Source organism: Danio aesculapii, chromosome 21 (genome assembly GCF_903798145.1).
Source record: "Danio aesculapii chromosome 21, fDanAes4.1, whole genome shotgun sequence".
Lineage (NCBI taxonomy): Eukaryota > Metazoa > Chordata > Actinopteri > Cypriniformes > Danionidae > Danio > Danio aesculapii.
The window spans coordinates 24,267,244-24,284,334 of NC_079455.1; the positions used below are offsets into that span (position 1 = coordinate 24,267,244).

The following is a 17,091-nucleotide window of genomic DNA, read 5'->3' on the forward strand; positions in this document are numbered from 1 at the left end:
AAATCGTGGTAAAGATGAAGGATAGCATCACACTTTTTATTGATTTTGTTACTACATAAAAGCCCTTTTATTTTGTAATGACTAGTGAAAAGTGCTTTACAAATAATCACTTAAATTAAAATGTAACTGTAAGTGATAGTGTTCGCTAGTAATTTACATTAACTTTTAACAAACAACATTTAATATAAACACTTTAAAAAGCAGAGGAAAAACATTTCAAACATCCTCAAATGAATGTCATCCTTTCAGGCTTGTGGGTTACAAGTTACTCTAGGCTCAACATCAAATCACTGTAAAGCAAATAAAGATTTTAACAAGACACCAGAACAAATCAAATCTGATCTTACCCTGTAAGCATCTATTCGGCTTTGCCCGGAGAGTCTGTCCAGCAGCTCCCGGCCGACCTGCAGCCCGGTGACCGCAGTGAGAAGATCCTTACACTGGACACTGTCGCTCCGCAGCCAGCCGAGCAGAGCCAGCTGAACCCGGGACACGGCATAACAAATGCGTCAGTGTGAAGTTATCAAAACATTATTTGGTAGATTGATAAAGCGTACATTTAAAACGATATTGTGAGTTTACTGATAGTATAATTATGTTATTGATTTCATGCGATACGATATTTCATGCTTTTTTGAACAGTAGTTACTGAGGTGGGTTTGACTCACCTGCTGGATTAACTGAGCATCTGTCATCCGGTTTGACTCCGCCATAATAACCTACTTTTTACTAATTGAGGTAATTCAGCACGTATTAATCTAGTTATATTCAACAGTTAACAAATAACTACAGTTAAATTGTAGTTTTTTACTCTGCCACCGCTCGCATGATCTTCCTGTTTACTGCAGTTTGTTCTTCTTCTGCTAAAAAAAAAAACAGATTTCATTGCGCAATTGCGCCCACTAATGGACTGGCTAGTCATTACTTGAAGCTTGGCTGAAGTGTAGCAAAAATTGTTGCGACCTCATTTTCAGTATTTATTTTCATTACATTAACAAGACCAGAAACGTAGTTTCTATCTTAAAAGTTACTGCTCTTAAAAGAAATACGGAATAGAAAAATCCTTTGAAAATCATCGTTTTGTAATTTTTTTCTTAACTTGTGTCTCTCTTAAAATGTTGAAAAGCTGAATGTTTAATAAATCCAACCTATGTCAAGTAAAAACATTTAAAGAGAGAAAATACAGCATAAAGAACCGATGAAAATCCGTATTAGAATCAGTTGAAAATATTATTGTTGTTGTTGTTGTTGTTAAAATCGTTATGATCAAAACATCATATCACATCCCTAAAAATATACGATCAATTAAGCACCAGGACAACATTTCAATTTGGGAGAAAAATTTTTTTCTGTTATTATAGTTTTACAGCATTGAAGCAGACAAAACAAATAAATGAATGTTCATAAACACTTCATTATACTACCTGTACAACAGATAACTGCTGCCACAAACAGATAAACATTTACACCGTGCCAAGCAAAAGTAACTTTGAAGATATTTTAGTCAGTAATGATACAAGTGTAATGGAGTATAGTCATGTAGCAGCAAAGAATCTTGGTTACAAACTAGAACACTGTAAAAAAAAAACAGTAATGAGTTGTCACCTAAAACATGAATCCATGTTGTAAACATCCCTGAGAATAGTGAGAACCTTGTTGGTCTTGGCTTTTTATGAAGGCTCCAGCCAAGAAGGTGATTTCCCATCAATATTTTTACAAAGCAGAAAAGATTACATGACCGAGAGAGTGGTCAACTGTCTTCTTTCCACTTGCTGAATGATCCCAGTTGTTTTGTGTTTGCATCTTTAAGCAGTTCAAGCTGGCGCTGAGCTCGGCGATAAAGGTATTCTATGTGCATGACGTCCGTCTTCTTGATGGCTGCATTGGTGCGAAATTCATCTCGTATTCTGGGTATGAAGCCGGGTTTGTCCTGTGCAGCCCGCAGAAACTGTCGATACAGTGCTAATACCTGCTTCTGGAGTTTGCTGTGACGCACCATAATGTGCTGAATCATAAACTGACCGCTCTCTTGACTGGATGGACAGTGGAGACTTCAGCCTGTGAGGGGAATAATGTAGTCACTAATCAGTGCAGTGGGTCATAAGCAGGGGTGGATTTAACCAATAAGCGAAGTAAGCAGCCACTTAGGGCCCTACGAAATTTGGGGGCCCCCAATAAATACCTAGAATTATACACATAACATTGTTTTCTATCATATTTTGTATGGTGAGGGTCTAACAAATTAAAATTTTACGTAACTATAACATCTACACAAATTTATCTTACACCACTAAACATGGAGTTTAAGTCAGGTAAAGATTCAGTTTTTAAACTATTTATTATTTTGGATTAATTCTTTTTTTTTTTTTGTCGTGAATTCATTTTAAGAAAACAAATCTTTTAAAATGTGGAGATTTCATTAAGATAAAACATGAGAGAGAAGATTCAGTGATATAAAAAAAAACTGCAAAATAAATTAATAAAAAATTAATAAAACTACAATAGGTGAATTTTAGGATGGTTGGGCCCCATGGCTGGAAATGCTTAGGGCCCTGAAATCCCTAAAATCCGCCCCTGGTCAGAAGAGCATCTTTGTTTAGCAAATGGGTCATGCATTGTATATTTCAGTGACACAGTTTTTTTTTTTTTTTAAGTTGTACTTAAAGAAGAGTTTTGTTTTATGGTCTCATAATCAGAGATTACATTTGAAGGGTTCAGATGCAAAAACCTCCAATTTTTCCTCGAAATGTTCTCCTGAAATTAGCATTTTTCTCAGCCTTCCATATTTATGTTCAAGTATTTCACTTTAAAGGCAATAAACAGAACTTATTTGTCTCTATAAAAGTAAAACCTCTGAGCCTACACACAAGAGTCAGAGGAAAAATGCTAGTTTTAGGAGAAAATATAAAACGGTATTTAGAGGTTTTTGCATCTAAACTCTTCATATATTGTGGAATTTTTAAAAGTGTATTTGTTACAACATTTTTTTGTGTTCATACATCAGTTCAGTGCTCTTGTTGTTCTTGAGCAATTCCAGCATTACAGATGTGACATTTTCAGTAAAAACTAAAAACATAAATACACAAAGTATGTGTTAACATTATATTTAAACATCTGTTTATATTTTCCAAAACTACTAATCACAGAGTTAAGGAATCAGAAAAATATCAATCGGTAAACATATTTTAAATGAGGAAAATAAACATGCCTTATGAATGTGACCAAAAAAAGTTTGCGAGTTTGCAGTACACAACACACTTTGTAGAAATTCAGTGAATTAAACTGCACAACCCAAAAGAAATAATGCTTAAGAGTTGGCTCTATAGAACAAAAATTATTATTTTTTTATTTTTTGCATTTACGAGGAAAAAGCTTTGTTATGGATTTGACAGATGTGAATTTGCCACTTATGTGACTTTGGTAAATCAAATATAATTGTTTGAAAACATTGACAGAAACATTTTGAGTATTTTGCAGTATTGTAAAATACGAGCAGACACAAAAAACCTAGAAAGGATTTCGCAGTTTTTTTAGATGGCATGGTTGACATTTGCATGGAATAGCTCTCATTTTGGTTTACTTTATTTTCAAACATAAGAATAAAAAGATATCTGGTAATCTTTTTAGCAGTTTTGGTGCACATATTTGGTGACAGACAAATTTCACATGGCAGCATTCACACGTACTCAATAAACTATTAAAAGAGCACATGAATAGCTTAAGTGTGCAAAGTTAGTGTGCAAGTTCATTTAAGGCAAGACACTACAGGACCTTTTTCATGCTATAGTGAATTTTGAAAATTTGCTCTATCATAGCATGTATTTATTATTATTTTTTTTATTATTATTAATAAACATCCAAAGTACATATTAAAGCATTTTTTTTACACTTTATCTATTTTTATTATATTAAGTGAAACAAATTATAGTTTGTAATCTGTGCGATTCCATTTGTATATTACACTTTTTGTGATTTTAATGCGCCATTTTGTTTAGTCCTTCGTTTTGTTTTTGTTTTACAAACACTTGCCCTGATTTATATAGCACTTAACTAATGAACAATGTAATACATATTTAATTATTTGTTTTGACATTTTATGTCGAGTGATAAAAAAAAAACTCATTGTTTAATATCTCAAAAAATTGAGACAAGAATTGGAAATCAAAACATGACCTAAAACAACTCATTGATATATATTTAAAAGTTCAACCTAAATCTCAATGGTTTCAAATTTATTAAAAACATTTTATATGTAGCCTCTTAATTATTATGCTGTCATGAACACTCCAAAGCATGTACATTCATTAGTAAACAATGTAGAAAATATCACATACTGATGGCTTGTCATGTTAACACCAAACACTCTAAACTTCTTGTCATTGTACAGTACAGTATGTCGAGCACACTGTAAAAGCACGTCACATTCAAATAAACAGAAAGACAGCTAAGTTAAATAAGCGACACATTACCTTGTCGGTTACAGCGCCTAATTTCATTCATTCATTGTCAGCTGTATATGTTTTAACTTAAAAATAGACGTCTTCCACACAATGACAGCAGCAGTCACATAAATATGACCTGTGTTTCCTAACTCATGCTGTGACGTTATGAAATGCAGTGATAGTTAGATATACTGACATCTAGCGGTCAGGCTGAACAGCAACACAATCCACAAAGACCAAGTGTTTATCCTTTATTTAGACATAAATAGACTATAACAGCAGACTATACCAAGTTATTAAAGTCTATGTTGACATGTTGCGACTGCAAAATACAGATATATATTTACTATTGGATTACAAAACAGACATATTCACATTTTCAAGACATTAATTCAAGTCTGAGTCGAGTTTTTCAGTCAAATTTATGTCAAGTCTGAAGTCTCTTTTGTTCATTTTATTAATACAGTACATGCTACAGACTAGTTAAATGCAGGACAGTTTATGTAATATATGTTAATATGTGTATTACAGAAGGATTTTCCTGAATATTAACTAATGCTTATCTATAACATATTTTAAATTAAAGGTCCATAAGAGCTAAGGAGTCTGAAACAGTTAAAAACACAAGTAAAAATAATAATCAATAAATATTTAATAATACTTGTTTTAATAAATAACGAAACATCTTATTAAGATACATAAACATATATTAGTATAAAAGAAACAAATTTAAAAAGAAATAAATTAAAACTGGAATAATCTAAATATATATATATATATAAAAATAAATAGATTAGATATATAGATTAAATAATCACCACAAAAAGTATTGCTTACATTAAAAAATGGATTTAAGTAAATAAATAAATTAAATTCTAACGAATGAGTCAAATTAATTTTAACAATTAAATTATAACATTTTTGCATTCTACATGGCTGTGCCCTAAAGTGAAAGTGTTGTGGGTACAAGTATGCCATATCATATCACGATTTACGGAATTGATTTTCCATTTCCACAGAGATATGTTTATTGGGCAATTATACAAATTCTAACCTTCAGCATAACCATGCTATTAAGCTTACTGAAATCGCTAAAAATGTACTGCTTTAAAATGGAAAACAGACATTGATGTACCAATTGGCCTATGGATCTCAGAAGTTTGCAACTGTATACCACTGGAAAAGATCACATACTCATTGAGAGGAAAGGGTGAATTATTTTAAAAGATTTGGAATCCATTTTTGAATTTTATAAAACAGTACCACATGATTTGCTTTGACAAAATAGTTTTTCCCCATTGGTTTACACTGTATCTCCTCCCTTTTTATTTATTTATTTATTAATTAATCAATAAATTAATTTATTTATTATATACTGTGTGTATGTTTTACCTTAGTTTGTTTGCTGATTAGTTTCGATGTTCTGTATTGTTAACTTTTGAAAAAGCTAAATAAAAATATATAATTACAAAAAATAAATAATAAAGTAAATAAATCTGTCACAAAATATAAATACAGTACAACTAGAAAAAAATATAAGGTAAATTAGCAGAAACTATGCAATTAAAATAATATTTTTAAACCATTTATCTTTCATTGTATAATTTGTCTTTATATAAGAAATGTATAGGTACCTTAGATCCACAGCATCAAATAAAATCAAACTCCTATTCTAAAGGAATTTGGGTTTTACTTACTTTTTAGACCCTTTATTAATTAACCCATAATAAGAAACAATAAGAGATAATTATTATCCTCTCAGTAAATGCCATAAATTATCATAATTTGCTAACAAAAAAATCGAATCTAAAAATGCTGCATTATTCAAAGATATTCGGATCGGAAGCGTCCCTCACAAGTCAAGTCTATGTCAAGTCTGAAGTCAGTATTTTTTGCTACATAAGTACGACTTTCCATATCTTTTAGAAAACTATATAATCAAGACATAATTGAACATTTAGCTACTAGAGATTACAGACTGCTCCTTTGAGAGAATGTTTGTGAGATTAAATATAGTAAATATGATCAGAACTGTTGTAGCATTATAGAGCTTCATTGTAGTGCATAGTATAATAATCTCTTACATAGCATCAGGTTCACATCCATTCCTGAGCTTATCTACTTTGCGTTCTGTTGATAGTATTGCACAGTTATCGAACAGATGAATAAACATTGGTAAACCTTTTTGGCACAGATAGTTATATTATTCCGTCTATATAGTGCATTGCTAGATAGCAGAACTATCTGAAGGCACAGTACCAATTGACTAACATGGCAGAAAGTCTAAAGGTAAGCATATGTGAGGATACAAGATGGCAGCCTGAGAATATACAGTACATCACGCATCTCTGAGAACACATTGATTTTCAGATATCCTAAAGCAGTGCAGCTGAGGTATTGACCGATCCGCAGCGGATGTAATATTATAGCCGCAGATATTCAGCCAAGAAAACCACCAGGATTTTGGTGAGATTCTCCACAGTGTGCCTGTGAATCTTGTCTGCCGTGTCCTCCATTGTGTGCAGGAATGAAGGGAACGGTGTTGCAATCAAATGTAGCACTGGAACTCCTGCGTTCATGAATGGAAGATTCATATAGTCAGTCCTACAGGAAAAAAACATTGCCCTTATTGGCACTATTAGTAAATTTGAGCATTAAGACTGCTGGGAAAAAGTTGATTGATTACAATAATTTTCAAGTTTAAATTTTTTTATCTAAACTTTATACTCTCTTTGTATGTGGGACTCTTATTTTGAAAATGGGACAGGCTTTAAGTAAGAGTAAGCCATTCCGAGATGCAGGCAGCAAACCACAAAGCATTTGGATTTTACATTTATGGAGTATAAATGTATTCCGTGCCACCCCCCAGTGGTATAAGGTCTGTTTAAGTAAAGTTTATTTATAAAATAATTTCAAGAAGAGCACATGCTTATGATTGATCACAGCTGGTCCCGCATTAACTAACACACGATTCACTAATCAGATGATTCCTAACTCACTAAAAATAGCCAGAGTTTCTTACTTTAGTTATCTTCGCCTTGAGGAATCCCCCGTCCACCCCTACTCTTCCACCTTTCCCTTAATAGGGCAGCACGGCAGCCCAGTAGTTAGCACTGTTGCCTCAAAGTAAGAACAGGTTCAAATGCTTAACAGGCCAGTTATCGTTTCTGTGCGGAGTTTACATGTTCTCCCTGTGCTCGCATGGGTTTCCCTTGGGTTCTCCGGTTTCCTCCCACAGTCCAATACGCATGCCAAACTCGCTCATCAACTCTTAAAATGTATATTTTGTTAGTTTAATGTGTATATTGTGAAAGTTGCTGCTTATGTTTGCAATGAGCCAGCAAACGCATGTAAACGGCTGTTTAATGCACATTTATGCATCATGTCATATCACTTAGCTCTTACTGTTATTTTTCTCAAATGAAAAGACACTGATAAACCTAAAAAAAACTCATCTCTTTATAAGGAGGTTGATATCTGTCTTTCGTAACACACTATTAGGATGAATGTTCAAACTAGGCATGGGCCTGTATATGATTCTGACAGTATGATAACTTTGGATAAAAATATCACTGTTTCACTGTATTGTGATTACTGCTCGAAAATAAGTCCTTTTTAAATGTCTGGGTAAAAAACAACAACTTTTCCCCATTTAACAAAGTATATTTATTATTACTGTTCATGTTTATAGCATGCTGGCATGTTGGTTTATAAGAGATTTGTTTTTCAGATGTTTCCTGAATCAAGGGCTAGCCAGTAGATTTTGATATGGAGGGTGTTTTTATGCTAGAGATACTGTTGCCTTAAAAAACTAAATAAAATATTGGTAAAGAAAACTATAAAAGAAAACAATAACTTACATATACCATAGGAATGGTATAACAAAACATTTTTGTGGTATTAAAACCTTGACTTTTCCAAACCGCGGTATACCTTCAGTATGAAACTGATTATCGTCCCATGCATAGTTCCAACAGCCAAAAAATCTCCAACAATTACTGCTGGAGAATTGTAAAAGTCAGTTTGATCTTGTTGGTTATAAAGTCTCCAAAACAATCATCTGACTTTACCTGCATCACCTCAAACCATAGGGTTTTAAGAAAAAAAGCCTCTACATTCATCCAAAACTCAATCATATTTTTGGTTATATTTTACACTGAAAATCAAGAGGTTATGCTATAAAGACATTTTTTAACCTACTTTGTTCATATTTAACAAGGGTGCTAATATTAGTGGAAGGCGCTATACTGTCCCAGCAAGCATTTTTGTGTTTTTAAAAGATGTCTAATAGACGTCTAAACATAGTCGTCTTGGCAAAAACAAGGCTAAATTTGGGCTGTCTAATAGAAAATCTAATAGACGTCTAAGAATAGTCCAAAACTAGACTAGTCATCAAATAAACAGAAATGAATGACTACACATATAAAGTCTGTCTAATCGGTCTTTTTGTGCTGGGCTATTCTTAGATGTCTATTAGATTTTTACTGACAGCCCAAGTTTACCCTTGTTTTAGCCAAGATGTCTACGTTTAGATGTCTATTAGACGTCTATTAAACACAAAATTGTTTGCTGGGGTATGTCCGTATTTCTGTTAGTCACATTAATCTCTCACCTCTCTGAAGAAAAGGAAGATGATCATCTTCAACTGGGCCCATGTTCATATCCTTCATGAAATATCTCTGCTCTTTGGGATGGGATGTCAGGAGCCCCAAAGTGTGAAGTCTTTTCTCTTAAAAATCCAGAAATATAAGTGGAAGAGATCAAAATTCAAGCTCATGTTTAGTATAACATCCCTATCATACAGTCTATAGTTATTTACAAGATATCACCCACACCTAAAGGTACAATATGTAATATTATCAACAAACAAATGCATAGTTTGATGACTAAGTGTGGAAGCATGGGAGTTGTCATCTTATATCCTACAGGACTCCTGCAAAAATTGTGTTCAAAGATGAGCTATAGTATTCAAAACTTATGATTGTGGAAGTATGTAGCAGAATAAGGCTGAAAGTTGTTGTATTACGAACATATTGTGCCTTTGACAATAATGCTCAGTCAAGAAAAGTGGATTGTTTTAGGGGGAAATATGTGAAAGAGAGTTAAGCTTGCCTGACGAGATAAGTTACCTAATTAAAACATTAAACTACTTAAATTTCAGTGAGAAAGTCTCTGATTTTATTACGTTCTAGTAAATGATTAGTGACAATAGGTAATATATTAACAGTCACAAAACTACACACAAAGTAATGCACAGAACTAGCATAATACCTAATATATTTAATTTGAACTATTTAAAAAACCTTGATAGCGTCTCACCGATACTAAAATAAGCTTAGATGTTGTGAGCACTCATTTATTTTATTCAATGTTCCATATTCATTACTGAACTTTTTTTTTAATCTAAACAAATGGACATAAAAACTTGGTAAATGTAATTTTCTTTTTATAGCAAGTAACAAAGCAAAAGTGGCAGTAAGTTTTTACTTCAGTTTCAGTCATTGCAAAGCAAACATTAGTTTTTAACACTATTAATGATTAACCAGCATTACTTAAGTATTAATGGGAAGTCAAATCAGCTTTACCAGCGGCGATTAGGCGGTCAAACCAACGAGCTGTGTTGTCAAAGTGATTCACAAACATAGGGTCAGCGGCACCAATCAGATCCAAAAGGACAAGGAGATCCTGCAAATAACAGTCATAACTCAATATATTCATACTTCATGAGCAATAAATACATAGTTATAGAGATAGTACATACAAATTTGTATTTACTCATCTTCATACTGTTCTATGCCTGTATGACTCGAGTCATAAAATCAATGACAGAACAGTCCTTTAAGTGATTTTTGATGTGTATTTCGACATCAATTTTAGATGTTAATTTCATGTTATTTTGACATTAAGGTGGTCAACTGACATCAAATCTATTTGTATTTTTGAAGTGTTTTTGAATGTGCCTGCTGGGTAGCGGGTGATAGTGGGATTCACAGAGAGGTCAATTTTCTTTTTTTTGAGTGAACTATCTCTTTAAAAACAACAACACACACACAGGCACATACACATTCATGTCATCTCACCACAGCATTGAGAAGAGTGGTTTGTTTAGACCCCGGCGGATGAGGAATGCTGGACATGTATTCTGCGAGATGCCGTGAACCATATAATGAGTCTGTCGGAGACCACTGCTCGAACGCCTCTCCTCCATCAAAGAAGACCAGCTGAAGGGTCACCCTGGACATCTTCACAAAAATAAAGTGAACAGACAATCAAATCACACACAAAAATCAATCAAATGACTTACTGCTGCAGGATTCTGTTTACTAAACATTTCAAATCATGGCCATTTTACTTCCACATTGAATGAGGAGGAAGACGTTTCATTATGATACTAAACTATGCAAATAAAATCAATAGCAAGTCCCCAAGCATAAGAAACTTGATATTCTACAGCTGCCATGTAGGTTGCAAGGATCTTCTCTCCTCATCAAAACCCTTTCCAGTCTTGCAGTGTTTTGTAGCTGCTGGCTCTGGTACAAGTTAAACAACAGATCTGACTCTAAATTCAACAGCACTGCAGCTATTCAGAAGTCTGTGAAAAAGCTGAAGGGACCTCCTCTGAGACTTGTACAGCTCTCTTCATCTCAGGACAGCATGAGCTACTAATGCGCAATGGTGGACGAAAAAACACAAATCAAGTACTAGAGTAAAATGACCTATTAAAACATTGGTCCAGTAAATGCATTCATTGTACTGATTGATGAATGTTTATATAACAAGAAGACATTTTACATTACATTACATTCCAGTCAATTAGCTTTTGTCTAAAAAGACTTACAATTGAGGAGGCATTGGAGAGGGGTCTGGATGCAGACCTGGTGCAGTGCAATCTGAGCTGCATCAAATGCTTTTTATTGAGCTCACCTAACCCCACCCCTAACTACCCCTCACGGTGACGTCACTAGCTCCATTGAGTGCATTGTGTCTGACATTGCATCACTGAGAGATGCAGTCTCAACTTGCATCATAAAGGCTGCATCGAGATACTATTGAGATATACAAAGGAACTTATAGCGCTAGAGTAAGAAAGGGGGTGTGTGTTACAACAGGTGGTTTGTCAAGCTTACTCACCTGTGTGAAGCACACTTCACGAGTGCAAGTAATTGTAAGAAAGTGTCTGGTGCAAATGTGCAAAAACTGGTGCAAGTGATGGTTAAAGTGTCAAAGAGATGAAAGAGAGTGTTTTCTACAGGTGGTTTGTCAAACCCACTCACCTGTGTGAGGCACACAATATGTATATAATAATTAAAGTGTGCAAACAAGTGAAAATAACCAAATGTATTATATACAGTAGTACCACTAGTAAATACAAAAACAGACGTCAAATGCATTGACAGCAACTTAATTAATCATTTTTAAAGAATGCTATGTTATGCCACAGTATGGTTTTATTTTTTTAAATTCCAGTTTTTTATTTTTTTTTATTTTTTTTCTACTTCTAGATGCATTTTTTTCTGTTTTTATGGTTAAAATAAATGTGAATAATCTAAAGCATTTTCATTTAACTGAAATTTTAATCAGATATATTTAAATGAAATTAATTAGTTATATTATTTATTAGAATTTCTATGATAGTTTTTCTGAAGCCTATAAAAGTTTTCTTTTTCCTTTTAATTCCATTTTATTTGGAGTAAAATTAAAACATGTAAACAATGTGTGGTTATTCCTTAAAAAAAGAAAGTATTAATCATTATTTAATTAAGTATAGCACTAATAGCAGATAGTGCTATACTTAAATAATATTTAAAATAATAACTCCTAAAATTGGGTGTAACGTCAGACTTTGAGAATCTCATATTCTTTACTCATTTTGAGTCTGACATGTAAATTCAGGAAATTGTAACTTGCCAGTTTCACAAATGAGTCATTTAATGCAATTTGTGAAGCACAGGCCTGTAGCCAGGAGAGGTTCGGGTGGTTCAAAAGGTCCACCCTCCACTGACAAAGGTCCAGAATTTGCCCCATACATGAGCTCATTTGTCCTATTTTAACTGCTATGCCATCATAAATTGTGAAAATAACCAGTCGAAAAAGGCTTTAATCAAGCCGAATCATCTGTTGGATGTTGCTTCGATGTGACTTCAGCTAATCAGTTTTGGCCTATGCAATTATTTTTTCATGAGTCTAACATCCAGCTGTGCAAGAAAACATACAATCTGACGTAAGTGACGTCATCTTTTACTACTTACCTACTGTATTGTTGTTAAATAGAGAAAACATTTCAGAAGTAACATTTATTCTAAATCCTGGGCCTTATAATTAAAAAATGACCAATAAAAAGCCATGAAGCACCACAAATGGCCCATATTAAAGTTAATTTTAATACTAATTAGGCTATTGTTGTTATCTATAATTTTTCAAATGTACTTTTTAGTAGACAGGCTAGAAATAATATTATTTATTATGATTTTTTATTATTATTCAAATGGCCAAATTCAACAACAAGGAAAGTTGTGCAGGCTAGTTTGCAATTTGCATAATAAATAACAATAGGAAACAGTTTTTAATTTAAAACTTTAACAGATTCATATATTTGCTAATGATACATTGTAATAAATTTGTATTAAAAAATATCTAATTTTTGCATTCCTTTATTAAGTTTCTTCATCAAGTTTCAAACGCCTTTCTTAAGTTTTTAGGAAATATTTTGGTCCGTGTGGTTATAAATCACCATGCGACAAGCTAATGCAGCAAAAAAAAAAAAAAAAACTTTAAATCTCACTAAAATGCATTATTTAAACCTCATAATTAAATAGAAAATTAGGCAAAGAACTGAAAAGTCCTTTACCCCTTTTTACCAGGCTGGCTACAGGCCTGAAGCAGTATAACAGTTTAACTGGAAAGTATCAGCTTGTTCATGAGTCAAACACAGCTATAGCATAATAATTTCTCCAGTTCAAAATAACGAGAAACTATGTGTTTTTGTTAAAGTCAGTCAAGTTACAATTTGAAATGTAGTGACATTAAAAGTGTATATAAATATATCTCAAAATAGTTTCTTTTAAAGAATGAGTGTAATACTTTGTCTCACCAGCTGCTTGTGCTTTTTCAGGTGTGCGTCCAAAGCTGTGACCAGTTCCAGCATCATGGCACAGGGTACAGCTGAGTCACTGGCACCCACAAACACCTTCTGTGGCTCACTTGTATCTGAAGGTATCAATTTAGAGTCATAGTGACAAGCCAAAAGCAATCTTCGGGGAGCCATCGGGTCCAACACAGCCAGGATATTAGAGAAGCTAACAGGGCCACGTGGTGTTTCAGAGATGAAAGAGTCCACTTCAACAGACCAGCCAGCCGAAAGAGAATCCAGCTGAGAAAAGATGTGCTAAACCACAGAAATGGCAGACACTGAATTATGATGGATTCTAACATATTTAGTAGGATTTGACATTTCATTCAATCTAATGCTAAATCAGACATGTCTTACTTTACGAACAGCTCGACTTCCTCGACTTCCAGGCTGTCGCTGAATGAGAATGGGCCGCAGCTGAAAATACCACAGTCTTTCCCAATTCACCTGCGAGATGAGCCGCTTCACTTGGGCAACAGTGGGTTTGCCTGGCTGGTGATTCAGCTACAAGAGGTTAAGGATGGTGAATATGTGGTGACAGAAACATACAGAATCTAGCAAGATATACTCATTATTGCAATACACTCATAAAATCTCAGTTTTAAAATGTAATGCCTATTTCCAGGCAATTTCCAAAAATGGGTTTTCACAGTGGTGGCATAGAAGAACTGTTTTGCTTTCTGAAAAATGTTTAAGAAAACTATTACTAACTATTTACTCACCCTCGCATGGTTTTAAGTTAAGTTTATTTATAAACTAATTTCAAGAAGATCATGTGCTTATGATTGTTCTCAGCTGGTCCCACATCAGCTCATGATTGATTCTCCAATCAGACGATTCCTAACTCACTATTAATAACCAAAGTTTTCTTATCTCAATATTTTCAACTTGAAGAACCCCCCTCTACCTACCCCTACTCGCTCTCCTTTCCAGAATTGTAACACGGCGGCCCAGTGATTAGCACTGTTGCCTCACAGTAAGAATGTCTCCGGTTAAAGTCCTTTCCAAACCAGTTGACATTTCTGTGCGGAGATTGCTTGTTCTCCCCATGCTCGTGTGCGTTTTCCCGGGGTTTTCTGGTTTCCTTCCACAGTCCAAAAAACATGCAATCATAAGTAAATTGAACATACCAAATGGATACCATAGCCAAGCTCTTAGCGAGTACACCTCTCCTCAGCCATCCTATATTTGTCATTAGCCAGAAATAAGCCAGGGGGAGTTCATCGAGATCTACCTGAGCTCAAACTCCCCTCTCGCCCTGCAAACGGGAGGGAGCCCAGGGCTAAAGGATCTTATGAGCTGAGGGCTTTCTCTCAGGACAGCATGCCAAACACACTATATAATCAATCATCAGCTAAGTGTGAACACTTGAAACCTATTTGGATTTCCTTTTTCTGATGAACACAAAGATATATTTTGCAGATGTCAGAAACCAGTAACCAATTTGGCTTCCATAGTAGGAAAATGTTATGTATGTCAATGGTTAACAATTTTTTGAATTTTTCTGAATAACTTCAATTGTGCTCAACAGAAGAAAGAAGCTCAATCAGATTTGTAACAAGTGAAGTGTGAGTAAATGATGAACAATTTTTTTTGTGGGTGGGGAGGGGTGGGGGTGAACTACTTTATGCAAAAAGTCATTGAGCATTAAGCAAGAACTCAGAAATTTACATAAGCAGGCTCTGTCCTTTTAGAGAACAGTTCTTTACAGAAACATATTTTTTTCTAATTGTGATGAACCTTTTAAAAGATCTAAAAAACCTTATTCACTATAAAAAAAAGATTTGATTAATGTAAAGATGGGTTGTTCTGTCAACCACAAATAACAATTCAGCAAAGAACTGATTAGTGTAAGCTAAATAGGCAGTCCAAGTTTAGAAGAGCAACAAATCTGGTTTTATTGTTTTCTGAAACATATTATCTTGTCAAACAGCTAATACCAAGCTGTCATGTTCCAAAACAGGGCAACAACAGGACTGTATTTCTGAAATGACCAGTAAATGCACCAGTAAATAAAAATGTCTGTAGTCCCTTTACCTTGTCTTTGATCAGGTCAGGAGGTCTGGGTGGTAAGTCAAACTCCTCCGGGTGCTGGTTAGCTAGTGATAATGCCAGTGTTAATGTCATTGCCACCAGCACGCACAGGCACAGCAGCAGTAACCGGACTCGGCACATGCGGGGCTGATCACAGCGCGCCACAGAGCAGCTCCATCTGACCGTCGCTGCTTTGTACCGTATGCTGTTCATTTTGCGTTGCTGAGAGATGCCAAATCTGGACTAATCCTGCAAGTAAGAAGAGTATAGAATGAATGTAGATTGCAAACACAATTTATAAATGAACACATAAAATAAATGTAAACGCATAAACAGACAATACAACAAGATGGGCAATAAGAAAACATTTAGAGACTGAAATGAATAAAACAGGGTTAATTCGTTGAAAGTTGTAGCTAATGCCCAGCAGATTCTGCACAACAGACACACTTACCAGTTGTCCGGGACTGGCATACCACTGCTCTGGCAAATCCACTGCGGTCGCTGTAAATGAGCAGCACATAGTGCTGAACGACGAGAGGATTGAGTCTAGGGAGCATTTCATCAACAACGCCGGGCTGATTCGTCCTTATTATGCATCTCGGCAATAATGCAGGCTGTAAATGATCGTATTCACAGTCCTGCAGACTGCAGTAGATGTTATTGAGACAGAACCGGACAGCGATCTACGCAGCTGCTCATCTCTCTCTGTCTCTGCGCGTCCACGCTGTCACTTCTTCTGGCAGTGATGGAGGATAATAACAAACATGGTATATTTCATGTTCACTATCAAAATCAAAAGCTTTCATTATTCAGTAATAGATAAAACATGGTTTAAGTCTCTCATTAACATATTTTGAGATAGACATTTTTTATTTTATCTTATGAATTTGACCCACATACTATTTGGCGCCCCTATTGTAACAAAAAGAAATTGACCAATGTATTGCAAATAAGTTTTCTCAAAATCCACAAAGTCCTTTATTATTATTATTATTATTATTATTATTATTATCTTCAACAATTGAGTATAACCTCATCTTCCTTTTGCAGACAGCCACGCCCCAAAGGCACGTAATTGGTCGAAGCTTGATTAACTTTTTGATGTTCAAATACAACTTGAAAGTGCCACGGAGTCTGTGTTTTCACATTTTAGTAAAATCCACATAAAATTATAAAACATTAAAAATTTTTAAACATAAAAACGCACGAAGCTCATAAAAACAGGCCCCAGTAACCAAATGTCACGAGGTCTGTGTAATGTACCTACTGGAGAAAGCGATGCCTCTCGTTAGCCAATCCGCGTCAGCGCTGAAGCTGATTGGCTCTTTTCTCGTCCAATGTCACTTTAAGAAGCTCTATATCGGACATTTAATTCACTATATATCCGCAATATAATGTGACTTTTTTAAACCCCCCAAGAAAAATCAGGTAAGGCGACTACATCTACCAACGAAAATATGCATATACTTAAAAAGAATATGA

The 17,091-nt window shown here is 34.5% G+C and overlaps 2 protein-coding genes across 2 annotated transcripts; both read right to left on the reverse strand.

The window, feature by feature from the left end:
* Positions 1 to 1,343: 1,343 nt before the first annotated feature.
* sdhaf1 (succinate dehydrogenase complex assembly factor 1) lies at positions 1,344 to 4,592 on the reverse strand. The gene is made up of 2 exons (XM_056446596.1): positions 4,470 to 4,592; positions 1,344 to 2,058 (listed from the first exon to the last, which is right to left on the reverse strand). The coding sequence occupies exon 2, from the start codon at positions 2,012 to 2,014 to the stop codon at positions 1,751 to 1,753; it is 264 nt and encodes an 87-aa protein (XP_056302571.1). The 5' UTR covers positions 2,015 to 2,058; positions 4,470 to 4,592; the 3' UTR covers positions 1,344 to 1,750.
* Positions 4,593 to 6,282: 1,690 nt separating this feature from the next.
* qpctlb (glutaminyl-peptide cyclotransferase-like b) lies at positions 6,283 to 16,277 on the reverse strand. Its single transcript, XM_056446650.1, has 8 exons — positions 16,061 to 16,277; positions 15,610 to 15,855; positions 13,930 to 14,076; positions 13,534 to 13,827; positions 10,523 to 10,684; positions 10,028 to 10,127; positions 9,055 to 9,171; positions 6,283 to 7,011 (listed from the first exon to the last, which is right to left on the reverse strand). The coding sequence occupies exons 2-8, from the start codon at positions 15,817 to 15,819 to the stop codon at positions 6,866 to 6,868; spliced, it is 1,176 nt and encodes a 391-aa protein (XP_056302625.1). The 5' UTR covers positions 15,820 to 15,855; positions 16,061 to 16,277; the 3' UTR covers positions 6,283 to 6,865.
* Positions 16,278 to 17,091: the final 814 nt, after the last annotated feature.

What these genes read in the sequence shown, in the direction of transcription:
- sdhaf1 (XM_056446596.1), bottom strand. Translation starts at nt 2,014, where the DNA reads ATGATTCAGCACATTATGGTGCGTCACAGCAAACTCCAGAAGCAGGTA.
- qpctlb (XM_056446650.1), bottom strand. Translation starts at nt 15,819, where the DNA reads ATGAACAGCATACGGTACAAAGCAGCGACGGTCAGATGGAGCTGCTCT. An exon ending in CCACTCTTCTCAATGCTGTG is followed by an intron (nt 10,128 to 10,522) that starts GTGAGATGACAT and finishes TGTTATTTGCAG; the next exon opens with GATCTCCTTGTCCTTTTGGA. An exon ending in TGACCGCCTAATCGCCGCTG is followed by an intron (nt 9,172 to 10,027) that starts GTAAAGCTGATT and finishes TGGATTTTTAAG; the next exon opens with AGAAAAGACTTCACACTTTG.